The following is a 12,890-nucleotide window of genomic DNA, read 5'->3' on the forward strand; positions in this document are numbered from 1 at the left end:
ACTTGTTACCTATACCTGCTCATACGAGGGCTTCTATATCTTCTCGCAGAAGAGTTTCCAACAACTCAAAGAAGATGTTCCGACAACTGATAGCTGAGCCGTAAAAATATACAAATTGCCTGGTGATACGATGAATTGAAAAATAACTACTCGCTCCAAACTCAAAGAACACAATTTTCCTAATCTTTTACAAATAAAATTAAGTGACTCTCCATTTACAAATGACAGCCTCAGGTCCTTACCAATTGAACCCAGTAAACGAATGAACACCGTCAATAAGATACTGCAACGCTGCAACGGGAAAAGCCGAATCCGCGGCGGCAATCGCGACTTCGTTAACCGCAGGGGTCGCAGTGGCGGCGGCGGCAACCACGGCCTCAACGGTTCTATCCGCGAGAACTTCGGCCATATCTGTCATGTACTCGACTTTGTCCGCCCCTTCGCCAACCGTCGTCGACATATTTCTGCTAAAAAACGATCCAGCCATTGGAGAAACAAGGAACTGGGAAGGTCTCAGGCCTCGACATGAAGCGCCAAAAGATCGATTTTGGAGTAAACTCTCAATCTTTCGGTCCTCAGATTGCTTGTTCCGATCGTCGTCCCGGTGAATGTGGGAGAACGACGGGGCAAAGCGATGCCGAGCGAGAAGCGTCGCTCTTGTGCATAGGCTTCGCCTGTACGCCATGGATTTGAAGGGCTGATTGTGGGAGTATTAACAGATTGTGCCAAAGAATTATACAACCGATTTGATTTTGAAGGATAGATGGATCAACGATGGATATAGGGTTTTGGGGTTTTCCCACTGGAGGAGAAAGGAGGCTATGCCCTGTTGCAGCAGCAAACGTAGCCAGGGAGATCTCAAGCTTTTGAAGCCTTCGAGGGCTCTTTGGTCTTTTAATTGTCTTGAACTAGACATTCACCAAACACCTTTTAAGTTTGCCCCTTTCCTTCCTCACTTTGTAAATTTTAAAATTCGTTTCATTAATTTTTATTTTTTAAATTAGTTATGATATTATTTTATTATTATTAATATTTAATAAATAAATTATATATAATCAAATTTAAGTTAGAATTATCTTTAATATTTATTTAATTAAATGAAATTTAATACAAATTTTAATAAATTTATACCCTATAATTGGTCCCATCGCTTCTGTAATTTTATATTAAATTCAACTTATTTAAATAGACATTGAGTATAAGTTTAATTTAAATTAGTTCAATTAACATAGGAGGGGTGTCATGATCTTTTCATAAAAGTTTACGAGCTAATTTAGAGAAAAATAAAGCTTATGAGATATACAATCAATTTACTTAAATATTGTGACTAAATTAAAATTAAAGACTAATTAAGTTAATTTTAAAATTTAAAAGGGGTGTGTGGGTCAAAAAGACCAATTTAGGAGGTGAATGGTAGTTGTCTAGAAAAATAACCAATAAAGGGTGAATTAGATTTTTAAAAATGTTTTCTACATTATATTATATTAAGTTATTGGCAAAATTTAGTATCTTGTGTTATATGATAATTAAACTTCTGAAAACATGCAATAAAAGATTAATTAACACAATAACACGAGTTTTCTATATAGTCGACTTTTGCGAAATAAATTGATACATTTTTAGCAAAGATTAAAAAGTATGCATATAAGATAAAATCATATGAAGGATAATTTGTACGCTTTTTATTGTCAAATAAGATTAATTATAAAATTAACTTGAAAAATATAAAATAAGATTTTATGAAACTTTAGTCTACAAGCTACAACTCTTAGGACAAAAGAAAAACATTCTGCTAGGGTTTACTCAATTAGTGGTGGACTGTTCGAGTCCAATCTCGATCCCTTTTTCAGGTCTAATTTCGGCTTTTTTTTCGGGCTCAATCTTAGTTCTTTCTCTGAGCTCAACCTTGGTCCAACGCCAATCTTTCATGGCATCATTGCAACTCCTGCTAGGTATATACACGGCCATTTCAGATCTCATCCTCATTAATGACGGATTTTATCTACATTAATGAGGGTCTCGTCGCCACCATGCTATCAATTCGAAATCTCCATCGACACCGGATAGTCAATCTCATTACCTGCAAACGCACAATACATACATGTAGGATGATGTCTCATTCTTCTCCTATATCAGTCAGTTCTTCTCAGAACCAAGGTATATTATAACCTCTGACCTACTGATATATTGTATTTTTCTTACTCACTCAAGCGTCGGAGTGCTTGCAAGTGCTAGCTGTCCCCTGAACGGACCCGTGGCCAGAACTTGCGCACTACCGTTGTGATCCCGATTCCGATCATGCTCTTTAATCAAAAAGGAACAAGTGGAGTGTTATTAGTTGGCTAGTTGAGTATATTTTGAGATGCAACTATTGCACTGTTACTAGTCCGCTAGTTGAGTGTATTTAGAAATGCTCGTGACTCATTCTTGCCAAACTTTAGTCAAGAAGTCCTAATTAACTAGTTAACAAGTACTATTTTCATTTTATTTGTCTTTGAACTCTAGTCAACTAGTCATGGTTATTTGTAGATCATTGGTCAACTTCAGTTAACTAATCATTGGCACTAGCTGCCTACTTAACGTACTTCAACTTAGTGATTTTATTTCTTTAAGCACCATTAAAGGTTGCTTTTCAAAAATGCAAATTATCCATTTAAAACATATTTTAAATTGTTTTTGTTATACATCATCACAACACATGAATAAAATTTTATACCCGTCTTCACAGGCATAGAGTAGCGATAAAGTACAAAAAAAAAATAACAAAAATATTGAAAGTTCAAATCTTTGTGATGTCTTGAAAAGCAGTATTATTGTTGAAAGGCAAGTTGTCCTTGTGGAAACAGAACTATGGTGCGCCTTATCACCTTTCTAGGTATCCCATTCGTATGACGTGAAAGTAGGGTTCATAAAGAGAAAAGTCATTTCTCGAAAGTCTATTCCGAATATGTATAAATTATAATTATATTTTAATTTACCCAATAGACGAAGTATGGGAAAATGTCGCTCTCTCAAAAAAAAAATATATATATATATATATACTCTTGTCAATTTACTTTGTCTTAAATTATTTTTATTTGGGTATAGGATCCAATTGTTCAATCGTCTGCACAAGGTTTCATAAAGAGTCATTGCCCCACCAAGCAAAGGTAAACCTTTTCATGAAATGGTGGCTAGTTATTACCCTATGAAAATTCATAAAGTTAAGGTTACAAATACAATTAAGAGCTTTACACCACGAAGACAATTACAGTTACATTGACCCTAAAAATCGTAGCCAATCCAATCTGTACCATCACTATGTCATAATATATAAGTTACCTTTATTTTAATCATCATGATGGCTTGAGAAACTTTGAGGACATTTGGGATTTCATGTGATGACTAGTCTTTTCATCTTATATAATGCGCCCTCGTAAGGTTTGGAATAAATAAAGAAAATACCTTTTATGTTTTTAATTTATATTAACTATTTCCATTGTTTATAGTTGTACAGATTTTTTTATGCCTATTTAACAAATGAGAGATAGTATAATTTTTAAAACATAAGAAAAATATGATACAATTTAGTAAAATCTCAAGGGTGTCTAGTATAATTTAATCTAAATAAAAATACAAGTTGTATTTATTTATGATCAAAACATAAAAATTTTATTGATGAAGGTAAATTATAGTTGACACTCATAATGTGTATTGTTGCATAGATATAACAATTAAAATTTATATATTCGAGAACCTCACCAACCAATCAATTATTTTTTTTAAAAAGTTTGGGTATTTCTTTTGAAATAGAAGACTAGTGTTTTTGCTACTTTCAAACAATAGAAGACTATGATTGAAAAATAAATCGAAAGACATATTAAATGTCTCTATACTGATAATAGTTTAGAATTTTGTTCACATTAATTTAATAATTTTTGCAAGAAATAAGGAATTTTAAAGCATTTAATAGTTCAAGGTACGCCATAACAAAATGGTGTAGCTGAGCGAATGAACAAAATCTTGATAGAAAATGTGCGATGTATGTTGTCTAATTTCGATTTATCTAAGTCTTTTTGGGTTAAGGCTACTTATATGGCATGTTTTCTGGTTAATCGATCTCCATCGTTTGCTATTGATAAAAAAATTCCAAAAGAGTTATGGTCAAGTACTCTTATAAATTATTCTTATTTAAAATTTTTCGAATGTCTTGCATTTGTTCATGATAATAATGAAAAATTATAACCAATATTTAAACGGTGTCTCTTCCTTAGTTATAAATCTAGCGTTAAAGGTTAAAAGTTATAAGATTCAGAAGCGTCTAAAGTTGTAATTGGCGGAGATGTTATTTTTGATAAAATTGGTATGCTCCGAGATTCGTCTACAAAAGAATCTAACCCTACAGGTCACCAAAGTTCTGATATTCAGGTGGAACTTGAAATCAATAAGAGTAAGAAATTTGAGTCATCGTCATCATCTCAGATTAAGTCAAACCTCAAGTCTGTGGTGCAATTTTTGGTTGATATTTATGAGAAGATTAATTTTCCGTGATTCTGTTGAAAGAAAAAAATTATGAATGATTCTGTATTTGAATTTTGTGTCAAGGTAGAGTTTGTTATAATTGTGACCCGAAATTAAAATATTATAACTCCTAATTTGACTATAATTATAACTTCTAATTTGATTGTGATTAAAATGATATTAAATTTGATTTAAGTGGGATTTATCTCATTTGGAGGAATATCTTCATGAATTATTTTCTGATCAGAATATAATTTCATATGTACATCTATAAATGATTTTAAGTCTATAAATAGATGTCTAATGTTTTAGAATTAGTTACAACAATATTATCTTAGTGATATTTTGGTATGACAATACACTTTTGTACTATCAATATTTGCTTAATGATATTTTGTTCGTTTTACCTGTGATTTTTCTCGATTTGAGTTTTTCATGTAAAATTATGTGTTTGTGTGTGTGATTAATGGTTTGATTCTAGTTTGTATTCGATTCAATTTCGTAACATATATTACATTGTAAATAATAATATTATTATTATTAATTTAGAAAGAGGTAGAACCCCCCCCCCAAGCGTGCATCCTTCCCTCCCTCGTCTTCCAATGCCCTCTCTCTCATTTTCTTCTTGTTTTGTCTATCTAATCCACTAAGAATATACATATATATATGTGTGTGTGTGTGTGTGTGTGTGTGATATATATATAATACTGTAGCATGTGCACAAGCTTGGTTCCTCTCTTGACTTCAAATATGTATGAGATACATATTAATATAGAGGAGAAGTAATGAATGCGTTGGCAGCTTGGAGTGATTTCGGGATAAGAGTTCCAGTCATCGATCGCTTTAAGGATGGATAAAAGCTCATAACCTAAAAAATTAATTGTCAAAAGAACAGCTAGCAACAAGAAAATATGACAAAGGATTTCATCATGGTCATTGTAGGAGACCAACGTGGGCAGCTAGTAAATAGCGTCTCCAGCATGGTAAGAGTTGTTAGTGGCTAGTAATGTGTTGTAGCAGGCAATTCGTGGTGGGCGTGGTTCATTCTTCGGTGGTTCCAACAGTTGTGATGGCAAGAGTTGCTGGCAGTGACAGTGGCTGGGGTTTCCGACAAGCTTTCGACGGTTGTCTAGCAAAAGTTATTGGTGGTGGATTTACAACCGCCGCCCTCTTTGTTATATCTTGTTTCAAGTCCATGAGATGAACCGTTCATTGGAAGAACAGTCTTAGCTTTCTTTCACCTTCGTTGAGATGGTCCTAGCACAAGTTCAATGAAGGGTTTGAAGGCAGCCTATAGGTGGATTGACTTGTTCCCCTATGCTTATAGGGGTGGCTTGGTCAGCCAAGAATAAGTATCAAAATAGATGAGGACCTAGTTCAGGAAGCAAGTTGGTGAGTTGGTACGTAATGAAATTGCGGGAGCTCAACTTGGAGGCCAAAGTATTCGGGTCAGACGCGCAACAGAAGCAACTTGAATGCTCTTTGAACTTGAGATATAAGTTACCATTTATTGCATTTCCATAATGTATCATTTTGGTATATGCATTTGGTTGCTATCACTATGTCTTACAAGAAACGATCGGTTTTCGCCGCTGCTTATTTATTTGATTTTTGAAAATAAATTAAAAAATGATTTATCTTCTTGCATCTACTGCTAAGTGTTAGCACATGCAATTGTTGCATCCTTTCAAATATTTCCACAAAACAAACAAGCTTGCACTTTCGAAAAAAATTATCTCTAGAAAGAAATAACTACCTAAAAATTATGAGATCTCAACTAATTATGGGAAGATATGGGATAGAAAAAATATTATCATAGATGATAAGTTAGATTATATAACAACTATAAACATTACTAGAAGTAATAGAAATATAATTGATTAGCCAAAATGGAAAGAAGCAATAGAAATAATGTCAAACTCATTATCAAAGTGCGAAGTGTTTGGTTCCATAGTTCAAACACCAAATGATGTTCATTGTGTGGGATACAAATGGATATTTGTGTGCAAGCATAGTAAAATAATGAAATAGTTCAATACAAAGCACAACTTGTAGCATAAGGTTTCTCGTAAAAACTAGGTATAGATTACCAAGAAATGTATTCTTCAGTAATGAATACAATTACTTTTCGATCCCTTATTGGATTGGTAGTTGTAGAAAAATTAGACATGTAATTAATGGATGTTGTTACTATTTATTTATACGGATATTTGGTTAGCGATTTATATGAAAATCTCAAAAGGGTAAAAGATGCCTGAAGCATAAAATCGTAACTTATATCCTATTAAACTCTAATGATCCTTATATACATTAAAGTAATCTAGACGCATATGGTATAACAGACCTAGTCAATAGTTATTGAAAATTAGATATGTGAATAATATGATTTGTCCATGTGTTTTCATTTGAAAAATAGAATGTGATTTTGCCATTAAGTCTATGTTGATTTAAATCTTATTGGAACTCCTAAAGAAGAATTTGAAATGAAAGATCTTGGTAAAATTAAATTTTGTCTTGTCTTACAAATTGAACATCTATGAAGTAAAATTTTAGTTCACTAGTCCACACACACACACACACACAAAAAAGTGTCGAGATAATTTTATATAGACAAAGCCTATCTTTTAAGCTCCCTTATGTTAGTCCGATCACTAGATGTGAAGAAAGAACCCTTTTGCCCTAAAAAAGATGGAAAACCACTTATTAGTGTTGAAGTATCATATCTTAGTGCAATTGATGTCTTGATGTATTGATCTTGCAAATAGTACAATGCCAAATATATCATATGTTGTTAATTTGCTAGCAATGTATAGTTTAGTACCAACTCCAAGACACTAGAATAGAGTGAAACACATTCTACATTATCTTCGTAACATAACAAATATGGGTTTATTTTTTGCACAAGGATCCAAGACACAATTACTTGGATATGTAGATGTTTGTTACATTGCAAACCCACACAAGGCCAACTCTTAAATAGGTTATGTATTTTTATATATATGGAGATACTATCATATCATGGCGGTTTATAAAACAAACAATTACGACAACACTTTTAGTCCTTCAAAGATACTTGCATTTCATGAAGCTAGCAGAGATTGTGTTTGGTTGAGGTCCATGGTAGAACATATTCAAGAAAAGCATGGGTTAGACGTACTTAAAACAACACCGATAGTGCTATATGAAGATAATGTTGCATGCCTTGCGTAAATAAAGGAAGGCTATATCAAAAGTGATATGACTAAGTATTTGTTATTAAATTGACCTTATTCATAGGGGTCTAATTAGACTTCAATTATTTCCATCCTCTTGTACTCTTTAGGAGTTACTTTACTTACGAGAAGGATTTTGCTCCTCATGATATGTTACTAAATTGAAATGAGTTGTTTGCTTAGGTTGTTTTTGGACAATGGCGTGTCTTTACAATGAGTCTAATGAATTAGCAATTGAAGGAATGTTAGATTCAAGTTTTATCCTTGGGGACTTTTTGGATTCTAGTGAACATGTGTGTTAATATTGTGTTTATGTGATTCAAAATAATTAATAATTGCATTTTATGTTTTATCTGAAATATTGGGTTTCATGTTATTTGCATTATATATAATCTGTTGTTATATTATGTGGGCCAAGTTTCATTTGGGCCGAGATATGTTGTGGGCCAAGCCCATAATCGTGTGATTCATGTGTGCTGTCTCAGCCGGCTCGGCCCATTCCAGTTCATGCTACTGCTGCTATATAAGGGCTCTTATGCTGTCCTAATTGATAGATTGTCCACTCTCTCATTTCTGAAACCCTAGTTTGGCGCTTGAAGCGAGACACTCTCTCGTGAATCCTTCTCTCAATCGATCGATTTTATTTTTGTGGTAAGGTCACTCAGTAAGGTAAAGGTATTGTGTAATATATGTTGTTTTAATGGCCTAAGGCATGTGAGATTGGTAGAAACTGAAAAGAACATATACAACTTAATCTTGAGATCAATCAAACAGATCTTGCGCTTGTACTTGTAACTTTTATGTTTTTCAGTTCTGTATTTGTAATATCGTTTATTCTTGTTGTGATTTTGTAATCCAATTGTAATCGAAAGTATTTAGTAGATTAACTAGAGGCGGAACCTCTGTCGTGAGTATGATCTTTTTGAATCCGAACACGTATATTGTGTGTTCTTGATTTTTTTAAAGTTATGTTTTATCTTTCGTATTTTACGCTTGATCTTGTGATTGGCCGAGACATAGGTTGGGTAAGATCTATGTTGCACGGAAACGGAAACGGGAAACGGGGAAACGCGGAAACGGAAATGCGGAAACGGTATTTTTCAAAAAAGTTAGGAAACGGAAACGCGGGGTAAACTGTAATTTTAAAAAATATAGGGGTGTATGTGAAATTAATATATCATTTATATACTATAAATAATATTAAATTATAATTTTACAAACTAGATATAATATTACAGTATTACCCTATACCACAAGCTCTCAGAGATGAGAGACCCATGCCCTTGCTGTCAATGGCCGATTGCGTCGCTTTCTTCGCCTGCTACCGTCGCCGACTCGCCGCCTCTCTTGCCGTCGACGCGTTTGTTGCCCTCGCCGTCGATCTCGCCTCTCTCACAGTCGATCTCTGCCATCGTTGCTGTCTCTCTCGGTCGCCATCGATGAGTCTCTTGCCCTCAGCTTCGCCTTCGTCTCGCCTCTCTCGCAGTCGAAGTCTGCCACTGTCGTTCGTCTTTCTCGCCATCGACGAGTCTCTTGCCCTCACCATCACGTTTGATCTCGCCTCTCTCACAATCGAAGCGTTTCTGCCACCGTCGCTCGCTTCTCACCCTCGTTGCCGCCCACCGCCGTACACCATTTCTCGCCTCGACCGTCGCTACATACTCCATATCTCGCCTCGCCGCCGCCCGCCGCCGCCTCGCCTCTCGGTGACGATCGTCCTCCTCGCTGCAGGTGAGTGACTGGTCGCTGGAAACGCGTTTCCCAGATTTTTTGTAAATTGCGAAACGGCCCCCAAAACGTTTCGCAATTTACAGAAATGTTTCGAAGGCCGTTTCAGGCCGTCTTCACGTTTCCGTGCTTCATAGGGTAAGATAACCAACAATGTGGATCAATTGGTGTTAGATGCATATCATGATCCCTATTTTTGGATCAAGATGACAATAGATATATTATTGCTTGACTAATTACATAGTGATGCAGGATTAACATCCCAAGATTGACTTAGATGAGTACTACTTTACATTTGGATATACTTTCTAGCTTATCATTGGAGCATCTCATGGAACATTACTAAACAATCATGAATTGCCTTGTCCGTTATAAATCCAATGTTTCTACATCTTTTGTTGCCATTCAAATTATGTTTGGCAAAGAATATCGCTAACTTTTTTTGTAATGCAGAAATCAACGCGTATCTAGTACACATGACAGTCAATTAGCTCAAATCGTCCCATCCTCTCTATAAATCACAGTCTGACCCACATGGGCTCATAGATTGAACGGATAAGTTCGGTTAAAAACTCGAGCCCTGCCCCCATGGATATACACAAATTCATGACTCATAATCGCACGGATCCAAACTCGATCCTGCAACTTAATGGTACCTAAGCTCCCGAATATGTGTAGAGGGTCATCTGTGCTACCCCAAAGGGTTAAGATGCTAATTAATTATTATCAAACTCCCAATTGAATGTATGACTATTTATTATGATACCATATGGTAGCCATAGTCTATATATGTTATGGCTTTTGAATACATACATACGAAAACATTTACAAATTAAACTATCTAACTAACAAAATGAAATTCATACAAAAAGTTTTACAAAAATCTATACAAAATCATGTAACCGTAACCCTCATGCAATTTGAGCTATTCTGAAAGGCGTTTTCCCCTTTTAACATATGTTATCAACGAGCTCATAACTTTTGTGTAAAAGATGTATGTGAAAAAAAACAAAAATTGATGACTAATTAGGACGATGAAGAATTAGCCGAGGAGGAAGAGATTGAGGAGGAACGAGGCGTTACCACCGACGACTCGACTGGTGTATTTCGGCACAAAGGACACGTGGCATTCATCTTCAGCCACTCGTCCACGCAAGCAGCATGAAAATAGTGGTTGCAATCTGGTATGGTTCTCAAGGTCTCTTTGGGTTGGTATTCTGCTAAACAAATTGAGCAAGTGTTGTCATTTGGCCTCGGCAGCCGCCCGCTGTGTCCGAGCACGGATTTGGGGTACGACTCTATGGTGGATGAGTTGAGGCCAGCCGCGACGGCGCCCCCTGGTTGTGGAATGATTGCCGGCATAAAGAATTCCTCGTGGTGGTGGTGGTGGTGGCGGCGGCCGCGACGATGGCCATAGGTCTTGATCCTATTGCAAGCACAGCATAGGAGTCCCATGAGGCATACAAGACCAGGGATGCCGACACCAATGATGACGCCATATTTAGCACTCCTTGGTAAACCTGTAAGGGTAACATTGCAAAATTGCTAAGGATTAGGATGCTCTACAATTCTAATAAATAGAGGTCGGCGAGTTCCAAGTTACCATTTTAGTTTTCTACGCAGTCAGAGTCACGTACGCGTGGCAACAGAGACATAAATTAAGGTTCCACATTTGCAAAGCATCAAACTTGTCGTGTATGGCCAAATGATATTATAAAATATTACACGCTAATAGAAGAGTGATTACTTAATTAATTGATTAATTAATCCAACCAAAGCAGCAGGCATGAGGCAGCTATCTGGGCCCCTTTGCCTCTGCGTCAAGTACTGCTTGTATTGGACTTAAATAATTCAGCTTTTGAATTCTTTCTAGCTCGGCCACTCACATAAAACAAATACATTTGGGTTTCATTTTTAATTAAGATTAATTATAGATAAATATACCAATAATTATAAATTATCTTCGTTAATCTAAATATAAATGTATGAAGTATTTTTTTTATTTTTCAGAAATTACATTAATTATCGTTTTCTTCCTTCAAGAGTTGTATGAAATTCATATTAAAGAAATCACATGAGTTTGTTACTATTATTTCGATTTTATTTAAGTAAAATAAATATTGTATTGTAATTGATAAGTTTTTATTTTTATTTTTTGTAAATTGAGAAAATGGAAAATGAAACCTACCACGGCGAGGAAGACCGGAGCAGCTAACCTTGCCACTCTTCAAACCGCAAGTTCCGCCGCCGGCTTCACAGGACCGGCAATTCGGGAATTTCCATGTCAACGGAAGACTCTCTAAAAGATCCATGTTAAACGTATACTGATCGTAGGTCGGAGCCGACACCGTCCCCAGAATCCGGCAACTTGGCGGCACGTGAGTACCGTCAGTAGAGACGACGGTCGTGTAATTATGGTTGCCGCTGAGGCAAAGCACGGGGACGAACTGTTCCATGGGGAACTCTGACGAGCAGTTGAGGAAAGTGACGTTCGCCCAGTTCGGCCCCTTCTGGAACACCGAGCCGGCAAGGCTGAAGTTTAGGAGGCGTTTTGGAAGGCAGAAATCTGGGTCGTTGATGAACAGGACCTGGTTTTGGTAATCTATTCTGGAGACTAGGAAGTCACCGGCGTCTGGGAGGGTTAGGATTGGTCGCCTGTGGTGGCATGAGAGATCAAAGCCTTTGTAGCCGCAGGTGTACCGGCCGGGGACCCAGAAAGGGAAGCGGATAGGTGGCCCGATAAGGCCGCAAGTTATGGGGGAACAGGTTTCGCCGGAGAAAGCCGCCAGCGGGAAGAAGAAGAAGAAGAAGAGGAGCAGGAGGTGGCTTGAAGTCTCCATACTGGGACGGGATGGGGAGAGAGGAAAGTAATACAGTATATTGTCATTTTATTTGGAAGGTCTGGGCAGGGATTTGCTACGTTCGAGCTCATCTACTACTACTGTGATCTTATGTAAATGTCTGTGAGGTGAGGTTTGTCCTCATATTCAATTTTTATTTAATATTTTGTTAATTTTGTAAGAATATATATATATATACCTGACGATGCCACCAATTGTATCAATATTCCATTGAAAATATCTTAATTATATTTACCCGTAAAATCTTAAATAATAATTAACAACTTAACTTCAAAATCTTAATTTAAGATGTGGGACAAATTTTCCCAAGAAGTCGATGGTCGGACCCAGGGGTAAGCACTAGGCAATATGGGGAAAGCCCTAGAGAGTACAGCTATGGCATTTGGCAGCTCCGGAGGATGCGGAGCTTCTAGAACCCAGTGGCTGGCAGTACATATGTTGGCAGCGCGCCAACCTAGGTGGAACCAAGTCAAAGTTATATATATATATATATATATAAACTATTTATACAAATAATTAAATTATCAAAAGGATGATCGAAGGCACCAAATGGCAAAAATACCTTCACTTAATTTGCAAATTCACCACA

At 36.2% G+C, this 12,890-nt stretch overlaps 2 protein-coding genes across 3 annotated transcripts in view; both read right to left on the minus strand.

The window, feature by feature from the left end:
- LOC127813144 (mitochondrial inner membrane protein OXA1-like) overlaps nt 1-867 on the minus strand; it is a 28,845-nt gene extending 27,978 nt beyond the window's left edge. The window contains exon 1 of the mRNA XM_052353941.1: nt 243-867. Within this exon, the coding sequence (XP_052209901.1) occupies nt 243-685 (443 nt within the window). The 5' untranslated portion in view covers nt 686-867. The remainder of the gene's footprint in view (nt 1-242) is intronic.
- A 9,311-nt stretch (nt 868-10,178) lies between these two features.
- On the minus strand, nt 10,179-12,353 carry LOC127813285 (putative RING-H2 finger protein ATL21B). Of its 2 annotated transcripts, none has more exons than XM_052354184.1 (2): nt 11,629-12,347; nt 10,179-10,960 (listed from the first exon to the last, which is right to left on the minus strand). In XM_052354184.1, the coding sequence occupies exons 1-2, from the start codon at nt 12,278-12,280 to the stop codon at nt 10,467-10,469; spliced, it is 1,146 nt and encodes a 381-aa protein (XP_052210144.1). In that variant the 5' UTR covers nt 12,281-12,347; the 3' UTR covers nt 10,179-10,466. The 2 variants fall into 2 exon arrangements, with proteins under 2 accessions (XP_052210144.1, XP_052210145.1); XM_052354185.1 differs by having other exon boundaries at nt 10,591-10,960; nt 11,657-12,353.
- Nucleotides 12,354-12,890: the final 537 nt, after the last annotated feature.

The sequence above is a fragment of the Diospyros lotus genome, chromosome 11, assembly GCF_014633365.1.
Source record: "Diospyros lotus cultivar Yz01 chromosome 11, ASM1463336v1, whole genome shotgun sequence".
In the NCBI taxonomy this organism is placed as follows: Eukaryota; Viridiplantae; Streptophyta; class Magnoliopsida; order Ericales; family Ebenaceae; genus Diospyros; species Diospyros lotus.

Bases quoted from the DNA above. Each gene is read 5' to 3' on its own strand.
- LOC127813285 (XM_052354184.1), bottom strand. From the start codon at position 12,280: ATGGAGACTTCAAGCCACCTCCTGCTCCTCTTCTTCTTCTTCTTCTTC. The intron at 10,961-11,628 runs GTAGGTTTCATT...TTACCCTTACAG, and splicing joins CTCCGGTCTTCCTCGCCGTG to GTTTACCAAGGAGTGCTAAA.